Source organism: Myotis daubentonii, chromosome 5 (genome assembly GCF_963259705.1).
Source record: "Myotis daubentonii chromosome 5, mMyoDau2.1, whole genome shotgun sequence".
In the NCBI taxonomy this organism is placed as follows: Eukaryota; Metazoa; Chordata; class Mammalia; order Chiroptera; family Vespertilionidae; genus Myotis; species Myotis daubentonii.
Genome location: NC_081844.1, coordinates 21731559 through 21746587, shown reverse-complemented (window position 1 = coordinate 21746587; position 15029 = coordinate 21731559). Strand labels below are relative to the sequence as shown.

At 50.5% G+C, this 15029-nt stretch overlaps 1 protein-coding gene and 1 pseudogene across 4 annotated transcripts; one reads left to right on the top strand and one right to left on the bottom strand.

Moving 5' to 3' along the window:
* Positions 1 to 281: 281 nt before the first annotated feature.
* On the bottom strand, positions 282 to 4208 carry LOC132234494 (transmembrane protein 70, mitochondrial-like; annotated as a pseudogene).
* A 3255-nt stretch (positions 4209 to 7463) lies between these two features.
* Positions 7464 to 14080, top strand: TEKTL1 (tektin like 1). Of its 4 annotated transcripts, none has more exons than XM_059695156.1 (7): positions 7464 to 8216; positions 9320 to 9424; positions 11525 to 11723; positions 12782 to 12948; positions 13078 to 13173; positions 13269 to 13382; positions 13777 to 14080. In XM_059695156.1, exons 1-7 carry the CDS (start codon positions 7647 to 7649, stop codon positions 14053 to 14055), a joined length of 1530 nt encoding a protein of 509 aa, XP_059551139.1. In that variant the 5' UTR covers positions 7464 to 7646; the 3' UTR covers positions 14056 to 14080. The 4 variants fall into 4 exon arrangements, with proteins under 4 accessions (XP_059551139.1, XP_059551142.1, XP_059551140.1 ...); XM_059695159.1 differs by having other exon boundaries at positions 12782 to 12961; positions 13777 to 13903; XM_059695157.1 differs by lacking the exon at positions 9320 to 9424.
* The last annotated feature ends 949 nt before the right edge of the window (positions 14081 to 15029 follow it).

Sequence of the window (15029 nt, the reverse complement as noted above, 5' to 3'; positions counted from 1 at the left end):
ACATGGTTAAGATGGTAAGTTTGATGCTATGTATATTTTACCATGTTTTTTTAAAATAGAATCATGTCATTTTGGCAGTTTGTTGTCCTGCTTATGATGGTATTTATTTGATGATGATGATTTATTGCACCTTAAGCAATTACTTCTATCAGACATGATCTCCGTGGTTTATTTTATTTTATTTTATTTTATTTTTTAACAGGAAACAAAGGTCACGGTAATGTTACTATTATACATTGGAACATAAATCACAGTCAAGCCCAAATATCAAAACAGTAGACTCATTTTTCATCTTTAACTTGTTTGTTTTCACTGGTTTCTTCCATATAAAAGTGAATGGTTTGTCATAGCCCATTAGATGGTCATAGTCTTCAGGGTTTGGAAAGAGACCTGGATTAACTAACAGTGGTTTTGCTTTAGCATAAAATGTAGTAAACACATATTAGTATGTGCTGTTTGGAATCTTCATGTCATTCTGGTGAAACACTGTACTCATTTCTGAAAGCACAACATTAGAAGAAATGGCTTTATAAGTGTCTCTTGTGGCCTCGTGGCACAATGACCTAGCCTTTTATAACAAAGAGAAGCAGTGCTGGGGTGGCCACTATAAAGCGTCCTATGATGCCATAAAATAAGATTTGCAAAGGCAGGCTTCCAAATCTGATATTATTCTGTGCAAGCATGTATGATAGAAAGGCAAGGCTGATCACACTTGTAGAATAAGAGAAACATTTCACACCAGATGTTGTCTGGGCCAGAATCCCAGTATAAATCAGCCTGTCTGATTTTTCACCCTCTGTAGGTAAGCATCAAATGCATCTTTCCCAACAGATATGTTGGCACAGGATGCCAGAAAAGTGGTATGGCTCCTTGCAGCCCTGTGTTCCCACCAACGTCCACCCTAAGGAGCTGCTGCAGAGCGGGTGGCCTTCACAGGGCTGCCCTCTTCCCACCCAGCCATGATTGGGCTACCGATGGGCCAGCCAACACCGGAAGCAGCATTCTGCACCTGAGAAGTGGCCACGGACAGGCTGCAGTGGCCTGCTCTTCACCCAATTACTTGGTGGCTTATTTTAGTTTCTCATTTTCCATCTCCCCCACTGGATGAGAAGCTCTCATCACTCTCGGCTCCTGGTTCTAAGTCCAGTGATGACACAGAGCAGGAGCTCAGTAATGTTTGTCAAATAACTCAATCAATCAACCATTAGGAAAGAGATTTTATGGTGGATCCCCAAGGCCACCCTCCACCCATCTCCAACCTGCTCTGCACCCCAGGTAATGGATGGATCTGTGTGGACCATATCAATGGGCTCCCTGTTTCCAGGAATCTGGCAGGTGGATTTGACCTAAAGGAGGGTCCAGCAGGAAATGACAGGAGCGTTAAGATTAAGGTGGGAAACTAACATATAGAAGATGAGGTCAGCCCGGTCATTGTGGCTCAGTGGTTGAACATTGACCTATGAACCAGGAGGACCGGTTCAATTACCAGTCAGGGCACAGGCACGGGTTGCGGGCTCAATCCCCAGTGGAGGGTGGGAGTGGGGGACGTGCAGGGGCAAACCAATCAATGATTCTCTCTCATCATGAATGTTTCTATCTCTCTCTCCCTCTTCCTTTCTCTCTGAAATCAATAAAAATATATTTTTTGAAGAAGAAGAAAATGATAATAAGCTTAGGACACCAGGAGAGAACACAGCTGCCTCTCTCTGGTTCTGCTCTTTGCACACTGAAGAGGTGCTTTCAGTGTGCACAGGTGATGGGGAATGCCCCATAAAGAGACAGGCCAGGGGTAGGCAAGGGACCTCCGACTAAAGAGACAGATGTCATTATATTAGTTTCCTAGGACTTCCATAACAAATTACCACAAACTGGGTGGCTAAAAACAATAGAAATTTATTCTCTCACAAACATGGAGGCCAGAAGTCTGAAATGGAGGTGTTGGCAGACTCCTGCTCCCCCCAAAGGCTCCAAGGGGGGATCCTTTCTTTGCATCTCCCAGTTTCTAGTGGTTGCCAGCAATCCTTGGTGTTCCTCAGCTTATACATGCATCACTCCAGTCTCTGCCTCTTTCTTCATGTGGCCATCTTCCCTGTATGTCTCCGTGTCTTCATGTAGCCTTCTTATGAGAACAAGAATCACTGGATTAAGGATCCACTCTACTGCAGTATAACCTGGTGTAATAACTAATTACATCCGCAAAGACCACAAGTGTCCATGGCAGAAGCAGCAGAGTCTTGGTTAGTCCTCTCATGGACTATGTCCAGGTATGGCAGAGCCACCATCACTCAGTCATTCAAAAAATAAGTATGAAGGGCCTGCTTTACGCCAGGAACTAGGCTAGGCAGCATAGATTCAGTGAGGACTAAGGGCGATAAGAGTCCCATTAATAAAAAAAACTGTGATACATCTACACAATGGAATACTACGCTGCTGTAAAAAGGAAGGAACTCCTACCATTTGCAACAGCATGGATGAACCTGGAAAGCATTATGCTAAGCGAAATAAGTCAGTTGAAGAAAGATAAATATCACATGATCTCACTCATTTGTGGAATATAATGAACAACATAAACTGATGAAGAAAAAACAGATCCAGAGACAGAGAAGCATCGATCAGACTGTCAAACCTCCGAGGGAAGGCGGGGGGGGGGGGGGGGGTAAGGGGGAAAGATCAACCAAAGGACTTGTATGCATGCATATAAGCCTAACCAATGGACACAGACAACAGCGGGGTGGCAATGGGGGTATATGGACACATATGTAACACCTTAATCAACAAAGAAAAACACACACACCAAAAAAAAAAAAAACCTAAAGGATGAAAGGGAGTAAGCCATATGAAAATTCAGAACATCTGACGAGGGGGGAAGCAAGCACAAAGCTCATGAGATTAAATAAACTTGGTGCATCTGAGCACCAGCATGGCTGATCCTTAATGATCTAAGGACACAGTGTTTGGATATGGGGGAGGAAAGGTGGGCAGGAGCCAGGTGTTAAGGAACTGATATTCTGCCGATTATGGTAGGAACTTGGATGCTATTCTAAACTGGGCACTTGCCTACCCACTGGTCTTAAAGCCACAGTTGCCCTAATCTAATAAGTAACATCTAAATCCACTAATACGGATGAGCTTTTCCAGGGGAAGGGTGAGGAATGAGAAGTGACTAGAACATGGGAACCTAATACATTAGTTAGCTATTGGTGCATAACAATCACAAAATTTAACAGCATAAAACAACAAATATTGATTTTATGGGTTCCTGTGAGTCAGGAATCTGGTCATGGCCTACCTGGGTCCTCTGGCTCAGGGTCTCTCACCAAGTTGCAGACAAGGCATCAGCTGGGGCTGCTATCTCATCTGAAGGCTGGACTGGGAAAAGGTATACTTCAAAGCTCACTCACGTGGTTTTTGGCAGGCTCCAGTTTCTCACAGGATATTGGACGGAGGACCTCAGGTCCTTGCTGGCTGATGGCCAGAGGCTCCCTCAATTCTTTGCCACATGGTCTTTCCATTTCTGAAAGAGCGAGGTAGAAACCATGAGCTCTTAGAGCAGTGGTTCTCAACCTTCTGGCCCTTTAAATACAGTTCCTCATATGGTGACCCAACCATAAAATTATTTTTGTTGCTACTTCATCATTGTAATGCTGCTACTGTTATGAATCGTAATATAAATACCTGATATGCAGGATGGTCTTAGGCGACCCCTGTGAAAGGGTCGTTCAACCGCCAAAGGGGTCGCAACCCACAGGTTGAGAACCGCTGTCTTATCGCCTAATCCTAGAAGGAGCATCCTTTAATGTTTGTCACACTCTATTGGCTAGAACTAGATCCAACCTACATGCGAAGGGAGGGAGGGGATTACACAGGGCATGAAGGCCAGAAGGTGGGGGCCCCTGGGAGCCATCTTTAAGACTGAAGAACACTATAGTTGAGGGGGTGGCTGGCAGACAACCAGCCAGTGAAGGAGCAAGATCAGAGGCAAAAGGGAAAAGTGTGAAATAGTACAGGGGAGGAGATTCAAGTTTCAGCTAGTAAACAATTTCAAATTCTACCTACAGGTCAAGTTGAATGGAATAGAAAAGAAACTATGGAATTGGTGAATTGCAGGAGGACATGACTAACTTTTGCCTGAACCATTTTAGGGGACAGATGGGGACAAGAGCCATACAGACCAGTCCTTATTCCTCACCAACTAGCAGGGTTACCATCTTTGCAAGAGGGACTGGTAAAAGCCAGGAAGAACCTCCCCTCCCAGCCTGGGGCTTCCCACTCTCTCCTGACACCTCCCCCAGGAAAGCGACCTCATTTCTCAAAGACAAAACGGATTCTAGGTCATATCCCCCTGGAATGAGAGACCAACTGGTGTGATTATCTCCAAGAGAAAGGGGGCACCTACTAAAAGTAGGACCTGGTGCCCCAGAAGGGAAGACATCAGGGAACCGGAAAAGGGGTCTCTGATAATTACCTGCCAAGATTTCAGAATGAAGGACATTAATGTGCAATAACAAAGGAAAAAAGGAAAGAAAAGCTAGAAGTTTTAGAAGGTTTTTTCTTCCTCATACATCCTGCAGTTTCATTCTATTTAATCCAAGGACAGAATTCTGCTCCCCATTTTGTAATACTCATAACATAGAATAGGTGGTCCCAGCAAAGATGGCAGTACCAAGGAATTTCTGTAAAACGGCCTTCATTATAAAAATCAGAGAGCTAATTTCACAAATATTATTCCCCACTGGTCTGAGTTAGACATATTTGAGCATTAGTATATTGGGAGGAAGGAGATGTGTATAAATACACACACACACACACACACACACACACAGGGGTGGGCAAAAATAGGTTTATGGTTGTGAGTATGTGAAACACAGAGTTTGTTCTTGTGTTATTATTTATTAATTGTTGTATTATTTTCTATACAAACAACTGTAAACCTACTTTTGCCCACCCCTGTATATGGGGGAAGGGGAGTTTCAGGAAATAGCTAGAGTGAAATCAAAACATGTTCAGAATAGATATCTCTGGGTGATGAGATTGCAGATGATTTTTCTTTTCCTCACTATATTTTTCTGGGTTTATGCCAGAAACTAGGCTAGGCAGCATAGATTCAGTGCATACATTACTTTCACAGCATGAAAACAGGCTTATTTGTTGGCTTAAGAGAGGCATTTGAGTTTTTGTAATAGTAAAAAATTTTCCCAGATTTGGCATAGATATAGATATAGATATAGATATAGATATAGATATAGATATAGATATAGATATAGATATAGATTCCTGTAGCATTTTTTTTTTTTGAGTATCATTTCTGTTCAGCCACATGCAGTTAAATCTCTTGGAGAGACTGAGAGCTAATCCCAGCCCGACTATGGTTCCTTCCAGGCACCTGCTGTTTTAGTCTGTTTGGGCTGCTATAAAGAATACCACAGACTGGTGGCTTAGAAACAACAGAAACTTAATTCTCAAAGATCTGGAAGCTGCAAAGTCCAAGATCAAGGTGCCAGCAGACTTAGTGTCTGGTGAGGGCCCAACTCACTTCCTGGTTCACAGACAGCTGTCTTCTCACTGTCTTCACATGGCTGAAGGGGCGGGGGCACTCTCTGAGGTCTCTTTTATAAGAGTGTTAATCCCATTCATGAGGTCTCCACTCTCATGACCTAATTGCCTCTCAAAGGCCCCACCTCCTAAAACCCTCACATTGGGCATTAGAACTTAACATATGAATTTGGGGGGGACACAAGCTTTCAGTCTATAGAACCTGCCAACCCAAGCTGTGATCAGCAGGCTTTGAAAGCAGAAGGTGGTTTGCCTCGTCCACAAACTCAGGCTTAGAGTCAAACTAGAGAAAAATGTCCAAAACGGACCATCGAAACTAGGAACCAGAGGAGAGTTTTAGAAGTTGATACGAACTGGGGTTGGAAGATGGAAATGAGAAGTTGGTGGACTGACAATGGGCAGTGGCATATACTGATGTCAATGCTCGGACAATGGTGGTATACACTGGGGTTTGTTGGCATGGATACATTGAACCAATTAAAAGCCAGACTAGGACAGACTACACCTCCACCCATAGCCATAATGAAGTTCACCAGACCTATGTTGAAGTCAAAATCATCTTTGTGTAGATCTGACACAAGAGCACAAGGTAGTTTGGCACAACACTACCCAACAGAAATACTCCATACGCCAGGCAGCGAACCAAGACAGCGAAATGCTACAGTTGGGAAAACGGAAGCACTAAATGAATAAAGCCAAGATGGACGGTTGAGTGCTGAGTGTTGTCCCAAATAAGCCATCTCCCTGGTTCTTTGTGAAACCCTCTGTGCATCTCCTGGTATTAGAAAAGCTCATTCATCTACTCACTCAGTGAATAAAAATGAAAAGTAAGCACTTAGCAGCGGTTCTCAACCTGTGGGTCGCGACCCCTTTGGCGGTCGAACGACCCTTTCACAGGGGTCGCCTAAGACCATCCTGCATATCAGATATTTACATTACGATTCATAACAGTAGCAACATGACAGTTATGAAGTAGCAACGAAAATAATTTTATGGTTGGGTCACCACATGAGGAACTGTATTTAAAGGGCCAGAAGGTTGAGAACCACTGACTTACAGTGTGCTTACTCTCCGTCAGCCGCTGTTTACGCACTTCACTCTTATTAACTCATTTGACCCATGCCACAATCCCATTATCCTGGTTGACGGGTAAGGAGACAAGGGACACAGAGAAGTCAGGTGACTTTCCCAAGGTCACACAGATGGCAAATGTCAGAATTATAATTTGAACCCAAGTTGTCTGGCTCTAGGATCTTGACCATGGTTTGAGGCACCTACCAAATGCCCAACGAAAGAAGCCACGGCTGAGAGGAAAGGAGGTGGAGAATTAGGGGGGGGGGGCAGAGGGGGGAGTAAGAGAGAGTAGTTGTCCCTTTTTTCTTCCCCAGACTCTAGCCTGCTCCCTATGGTGGAGGGATTCCCCATATGAGTCTCAGTGGGAAACTGTTTTTCTTCCTCCATGGAAACAGGAAGTTCAGACAGGACTCTGTATTTCTTTGAATTTTTTACTGTGATTCTGATGGTGAGATCATCTTTTCTGTTTCTGGCGCTAGAAATCTTGAGTGATGGGAGAGAGCGAGGCTTAGATATAGTGCTAAGGAAAGACCCCTTGAAGATGGCGATGTTTGAGCTGGGTTCTGAAGATTGAGCACGAGCCAGCCATGGGAGGAACAGGGAAAGGAGTATGCCAGGCAGAGGGAACAGCAAATCCAAAGCTTTGAAGGGAGGAAGAGCTTAGCGTGTCCTAAGAGCAGGACAAAGGCCCATGTTGCTGCAGGGTAAGAAATAAAGGGAAAAATTTAAAAAAAAAAAAATAAGTAACAGGGAGAGGAGGGTAAAATGAGGCCCTCTTTCTCCAGGAGCTAGGATTCCAAGCCACCCCTGCAGAGCTCCAAAGGCTCCATCTAGCGCCTCCCCGCCGCCTTCCCCCTCCTCCACCCCTGGAACTCCGACGCGCTCTCCTGTCACCGCGGTCATTGTGATGAGGACTCTGCTTCACTCACGCTTCAGGACTGGAAAGAAGTGCGTGTAGTTGAGTGTCCCTGCCTCTCCCCGTGTAGGACGCGGCCCAGGCAGGGCACCAAGCAGGGGCCATGCCCGTGCTGATACCCCCGATTGAGCAAAGCGAGAGCTCGCGCGTCGGGGCCCGGGAATGGCGCGAGGAGGCCCAGGCCAAGATGTTGGAGGCGCAGCAGCTGACCGACCGCTGCGGGCAGGAGGCCGTGGCCATGTGGCAACCCAAGGACAGCGTGTGGGACCCGAACGTGGCGCGCCACCTCTGCAAGGCCGCCTACATCCAGCCCTGGCGCTTCCACGTGCAGTTGCTCCAAGATGGGGGCACCTTGGAGACGCCGCCGCCGGGCGAGGGCGTCACGCTGTGGAAGAGCAAGATGAAGCCGCCGGCCTGGCACGCGCGCCTGCCGCTGCCCCTGAACCGCGACGCGCGCGCCCTGCAGACCGTGGATCTGGTGCAGGCGCACGTGCGCGGGGCGCGCCTCGCGGCCGCGCGCCTGGGCCGCGCGCAGCAGCAGATCAATGGGCAGCTGCAGCTGCTGCAGCGCCAGCGCCAGGCCACCGACCACAGGCTCAGCGAGGTGCGCAAGGGCCTGCTCATTAACCAGCAGAGCGTCAAGCTGCGGGGCTACCGGCCCGAGTCGGAGAAGGTGGGAGACCCCTCCCCCACCCGAGCCCAGTCCCCAAGACCGAAGCCTTGCTTAGCTCGCCCTGGGAAAACCCCGCCCCGCAGAGAGAGCACCCATCCCGGGCCCCAGTTCCAGTGAGCAAGGGCCCGAGAAGATGAGGACACCCCCAAGATGAGGTGCCTTGGTCCCCAGCCCCAGGGAAGGAGATCACCCCCTCCTCCCCTGTGGGGATGAGATCCTCAGTCCCCTTACCCCAGATGGGATGTATCCCAGTCCCCCCGTGAGGGAGAGAAGATGGAAGATGAGAAACTCACAACCCCCAACCCAGGCATGCAGTCACCCACCCAGCCCCCAGGCCCCGGGTGAGACCTGCCTGTGGTCATGAGACCCTCAGTGCCACGCCCAGTGAAAGGCGCAGCTGAGAAGAGTGGGTGATGTCCTGGTCCCAACCCATGAAACTCTCTTCAAAGTGTTTATAAAAACAAAAACAAAACAAGCAAAAACTGTCCCCAGCCCCAGTGAGTGAGAAACCCTCCCCAGGCCTCATGGGGAAATAAAGGAGCAGATCCTGCCTACAGGTTGAGACACTCAGACTCCCAGCCCCCAGGAGTTAATCCCAAGAGCTAATCCCCTCCAGGGAGAGAGAGCCCCTACCTAGTCCCAGTCCTATGAAATCTCCCTCCCAAGTGAACCCCTAGACTTGAACCCCAAAGCGGGAACATTATACCCTCCCTGGGGAGGGACCCCACTCACAGGGTGGTCTTCCTAGTTCCAGCCCCGAAATTCAGAGAGTAAGACCCCAAAAAGGCAAGCTCTCATCATCCCTATAATGAAATTCCTCACTACTGGCCAGGGAGATGTGTGTGTGTGGGGGGGGGGGGGGGGTAACACCATCGCCAAGGAAGGGGCACCCCCAGCCCTAGCTCACTGGACTCCTACCTGTAAAAGGGAGATACCCAGCCCCCCTCTCTAGCCCCCCCGAAAGGATAAAGTCTTCTCAGAGAGATCCCTGACGCCATCCCCGTAACCCAGAGTTTATGAGGTTGGCAAACCTCTCCCACCCTGGAAGGAGAGCTCTCCTGTGGCCCCTCCTGGGCGTGAGAGAGTCTCTCCTCGCTTTCCAGATCCCTGACAAAGCTGACAGTATGCTTACCCTGGAGAGAGAGAAGTTAAAGAGCATGAAGAGGAAAATGGAGGAAGACATGGAAAAATCAGAGGTCATGCTCAAGGTCGGGAATACCTGGGACCCAGGGAAGAGGGCTGGAGGGGTACCCCTGGCTGCCTAAGGAGCGAACCGCTCTGACCTTAGGGACCAACAACAACAAACCTCTCAGCCACCCACCACTCACTCTGACTTGACACTCACTGGGTTTCCGCTTTGCTCTGCGGGATGGAGTTGGGCCTCGGAATAACAATGGACACCCTGTCTGTGCCAAGCCCTGTGCAGCCCTTGAGTCAGCTCCTGTAAGCACTCCTGTGAAGCGAAACTGCGGTCTCTTATTGGAGGTGGGGAAACTGAGGCTCAGAGAGAGATGGCCCCACCCCAGGCACAGGACTAGCCAGGGGCAGGATTGTGGTTTTAGGTCAAGTATCCTTTTCTCCCCAGCTTTAGTGAGGTATAATTAACAATTTTAAATTGTACATATAGCCTGGCTGGCATGGCTCCATGGTTGAGCATCGACCTATGAACCAGGAGGTCACGGTTCAATTCCTGGTCAGGACACATGCCAGAGTTGTGGGCTCAGTCCTCAGTGGGGGACATGCAGGAAGCAGCCAATCAATGATTCTCATCACTGATGTTTCTTTCTCCTCTCCCTCTCACTCTCCCTCTTCCATCCTCTCTGAAATCAATAAATATGTATATACATTAAATTGTACATATATTTAAAATGTACAACCTGAGATTTGGTGTATGTATACATTTGAAATTATCACAATCAAGGTGTACAGCACCTTACATAGTTACTATGCTGTGTGGTGAGAACACTTACCATCCACCCTCTAAGCAAATGTCAATTATAAAATACAGTATTGTTAACTATAGGCACATTGCTATACACTAGCCCTTCAGAACTTACTCATCTTGCATAACTGAAACTTTGTACCACTTGACCAACCTCTCCCCATTTCCCCCTCCCCTCAGCCCCTGGCAACCACCCTTCTACTCTTGGCTTCTATAAGTTTGATTATGTTAGATTCCATATATACCAGTAAGTGAGATCATGTAGCATTGGTCTTTAAGCATCTGGCTTATTTCATCCATGTTGTCACAAATGGCAGGATTTTCTGCTTTTTTATGGCTGAATATATATATATACTAGAGGCCTGTTGCACGAAAAGATTCGTGCAATAGGCCTTCCCTTCCCCTGGCTCCCAGCACTGGTTTTCCTCTGGCATGTGGACCCAGGCCTTCGCTCCGGCCGGAACCACCTTCAAGCCTGCGCTGCTCTGGCCGGAGCCGCCTTCAGTCTTCGCTCCACCGCTTCAAGCCTATGTATGCAAATTAACCGCCATCTTTGTTGGTGATTAATTTGCATATCTCGCTGATTAGCCAATGGGAGGCGTAGTGAATGTATGGTCAATTACCATGTTTGTCTATTATTAGATAGGAGATATACACACACACACACACACACTAGACGCCCAATGCATGAAATTTGTGCAAGGGGCTGGTTCCTCGCAGCCACAGCTTCGCAAAGGTCGTCCAGAAGGATGTCTGGAAGGTCGTTCGGCTGCCCAGTCTAAGTAGCATACTATGCTTTTATTATTGTAGATCTATGCTTTATTCTGGTGGAAATAGGATTTGGATGAGGCGAAGGTCCAGATGCAGAGGATCAGAGAGAGGGACTCAGGCCTGCAGAGGGCTCCTGAGTCTCATTAGAGAAGAGATAGTGTGACTGAGGCTAGGGATGAGGCGAGTGCAAGGTGAGGAGGAAAGGATGGCACAGGAAGACGGAAATGGGGCTCCCTCTCCACTGTCCAGAGAGGGAAGTCGATGGGGCGGGGCTTTCTCAGGGTGCCAGGGCAAAGCCCGACACAGAACCTAAGCAATGGACACCCAGGACAGGGAAGCTGCCACCAGGCCCTGCTGCCCCTACTCTCCCCACTCCCACGATCATGAAGGCTCCTGGACAGAGGGTGAGAGGGTCGGGTGCCTGAACTTGGACTTGAAAATCGCTTCTTTTCAGCCGCAATTAGAACCAAAGAGGGTCAGTTCAGAGGCAGAAAGGCTTTTCAGCCCCCAGCAGAACAATCCATTCCAGCCACCCCCACCCTCCCAGCACGCTTCCTGCCCTCAGCTCGGCCTCTCTCCCTCTCCTCGCCCCCAGGCCCTGGCCTCCTGCCGAGACACCCTGGCCTTCTGCTGCAAGGAGAGGCTCCAAGTTGTGGACTTAATGAACAAGCCCCTGGACAAGGTTCTGGAGCTGGCCGGCCGCCACTCCTGGGTGGACCTCTCCCGCATCCCCACCCCCAGCACTCAGGGTCAGAAAACGCCTCCTTCAGACCCTGTGGGCGTGTACACACCAGGTAGGCCCCTCAGAAAGGAGTCCACTGTAGTGGGTGCCCACCCTCTCCCCTCCACTTCTCAGCTGCCCCTTTTTAAAATATATTTTATTGATTTTTTTACAGAGAGTTAGGGAGAGAGATAGAGAGTCAGAAACGATGAGAGAGAAACATCGATCAGCTGCCTCCTGCACATCCCCCACCGGGGATGTGCCCACAACCCAGGTACATGCCCTTGACCGGAATCGAATCTGGGACCTTCCAGTCCGCAGGCCGACGCTCTATCCACTGACCCAAACCGGTTTCGGCATCAGCTGCCCCTTTTCCTGGAGCCTTGTCCCCAGAGGTTCTCAACCTGTGGGTCGCGGCCCCTTTGGCGGTCGAATGACCCTTTCACAGGGGTCGCCTAAGACCATCCTGCACATCAGATATTTACATTATGCTTCATAACAGTAGCAACATTACAGTTATGAAGTAGCAATGAAAATAATTTTATGGTTGGGGGTCACCACAACATGAGGAACTGTATTTAAAGGGCCAGAAGGTTGAGAACCACTGCACCTAGAGCCAGTGATGGCAAACCTTTTGAGCTCGGTGTGTCAGCATTTTGAAAAATCCTAACTTAACTCTGGTGCTGTGTCACATATAGAAATTTTTTGATATCTGCAACCATAGTAAAAGACTTATATTTTTGATATTTATTTAATGCCATTTACCAAGGCCGCCATAAAGAAAGGGATGCAGCCCTAGCCGGTTTGGCTCAGTGGATAGAGCTTCGGCCTGCGGACCAAAGGGTCCCCGGTTCAATTCCCGTCAAGGGCATGTACCTTGGTTGCAGGCTCCTCCCCCAGCCCGGGACCTGATCAGGGCTCCTGCAGGAGGCAACCAATCCATGTGTTTCTCTCACATGATGCTTCTCTGTCTTTCCCTCTCTCTTCCACTCTCTCTAAAAAAAGTCAATGGAAAAATATCCTCGGGTGAGGATTAACAGCAACAACAACAAAATAAACAAACAAAAGGGGGCTGGGGCGGGGGGGTGGGGGGGAAGGCTTGGCACCCACGCGGGTCCCACCCCCCTGCAGAGTGCGCCGCGGCGCTGAACGACGCCAAGCGCCTGCTGATGGAGTCCAAGGACGCCTTACAGGAAATGGCCAAGAATGAGGAGGACATCCGGGAGCAACAGCTGGAGATTAGCGATGGCGTGTGCTCCTCGCTGGCCCAAAAGATGCGCGAGACCACGGAGCTGAAGGTGCTGCCTGGAGGTGGTGGCTGGGGCGAGGGTGGGAGAGGACCAAGGCTGAGAGGGGGGCACGGGAAGAGAGCGGACGGGGAGCCGGCGTGACCCTCCCCCCCCCCCCCCGCGCTCCCACCCACCCAGGAAAGAATGAACATGACCGTAGGACTGATGAGGGGGACTATCCACCGGTGCACGAAATTCAACCAGGAGATGTACATCACCCGCGGCCTCATCAAGGTGCGGTTTGGGGGCGCAGGGTCTGCGGGGAGGAGGCCGGGGAGGGATGCGCGCACACAGAGGGCCTCACCGCTCCGCGCCCCGCCCTTCGCCAGGGTCCTCTGTCCAAAACTCACCTGGAGACTCGGGAGAAACTGGACCGACCCCTGGTCCGCGTGTACCAGAGACACGTGGGCACCCAGCTCCCGGAGGCCGCGCGCCTCACCCAGGTACGCCCCTCTCGTTCCCCTGGGTAAGACTCCTGCCCCAGGGACACGCGGCCCAGGGAAGAGCCTGTCACCCGAGTTGTCAGTCCTTCCACGACCTCCCAAATGAGTCCCCTCGACCCCCGTCCCCCGCACCCGCACCACTCACTCGTGATCCGGCTCCTCTCTCAGCCCCGCCCTGTCGCTGGTTATTTTTCTTCTGGCCCAGGTGTGCCCCCCCCCACCCCCCATCCGAGGCCCACCGTTTCTTCTGCTTGCTCCTTTCACACGCACATCTGGCCAGGTGTGCCTGCCCTCCTCCTCCCTCCTCCTCCCTCCTCCTCCCTCCTCCCCCCTCCCCCTACCCTTTTTCTGGCTCCTCTTGGGCGGTCCCCCAACCCGCCCGCCCGTTCCCCAGGGCACTGACAAGCTGCAGCGCCACATCTCGCACGTGGAGAAGAACCTGGAGGATCTGCACACCACGCACAGGAACCTCACCCGCAGCCTCAACTGCAAGAGGATCGGGCACGAGGTGGACTACAACGTGGTGCGCCTGCGCCTCCGCCAGAGGCACCCGCACGTCAACTACCAGCAGGCGCAGTGCCTGGTCAACGACTGGGACCCACGCACGCCGCCAAAGACCGGGACCCACCCACAAACGCAGCCGCCAAAAGGGGACAGCAAGGCAGCCAAGTAGCAGGCGCACCCCCAGCCCCCAACACCCCTCCCCGCCCCCCCGCCACACACACACACACACACACACACACCCCACCCCATGGCAGGTTCCCTGGGAAACTCTCAGCCTGGTGACCCTCCCTCTCCCCTGGCTCACCCTCCGTCCGAGCGCCCTCTAGCGGAATTATAATTAAAAAGAACAATCATTACATTTATTCGACATCTCCTGTTTGTCTATCATTTACCCTACGGCACGTTGGGAGCGGTGTATCCTGCAAGTCAACTGGATGGATTTGGGTACCAGGTTTCTGGGGGTTCAAAGCCTGCCTTTCCAAGCTATGTGGCCTCAGGTGGCTCTGCCGGTAACCAGGAAGAAAGGCAGCACCCGCCTCAAAGGCTTGTAAGGGCAGAGTTCCCATGTGGGAGGCCTGTGGAATGGTGACTGGTATTCAGTACCCTCAGTGCACTGAGTCATTGTCGCCCTCATTTTCCAGTTGGGGGAACAGGCACAGTGAGGTCAAGCAGCTTCCCCTGAAGACCCCAAGCTGCTCAAGTGCAAAGCTGGGGCTGAGTTCCACTGCCCTTTGCTCCATTTAGCACTCAGAGGGGTTGGGGTTGGGGGGGGGGGGGGGGGAGTGGAGACAGCTCCTTCAAAATCCATAGCTAGCTTCCTTCCTTCCTTTCTTCCTTCCCTCCCTCCCTCCCTCCTTCCCTCCTTCCTTCCTTTCTTCCTTCCCTCCCTCCCTCCCTCCCTCCTTCCCTCCTTCCTTCCTTCCTTCCTTCCTTCCTTCCTTCCCTCCTTCCTTCCTGCCTTCCTTCCTTCCTTTCTTCCTTCCTTCCTTTCTTCCTTCCTTCCTTCTTTCCTTTCTTCCTTCTTTCCTTCTTCCTTCCTTCCTTCTTTCTTTTTTTTCCCCCTCCTACAAAATTTCAGGCTCTGAGCCAGGCACTGAGAGTGCAACAGTGAGCAAGATTGCCGTGGCCCCTGATCTCAGGGAG

Bases quoted from the DNA above. Each gene is read 5' to 3' on its own strand.
- TEKTL1 (XM_059695156.1), top strand. From the start codon at position 7,647: ATGCCCGTGCTGATACCCCCGATTGAGCAAAGCGAGAGCTCGCGCGTC. The intron at 11,724-12,781 runs GTAGGCCCCTCA...ACCCCCCTGCAG, and splicing joins TGTGGGCGTGTACACACCAG to AGTGCGCCGCGGCGCTGAAC. The intron at 13,174-13,268 runs GTGCGGTTTGGG...GCCCTTCGCCAG, and splicing joins TCACCCGCGGCCTCATCAAG to GGTCCTCTGTCCAAAACTCA.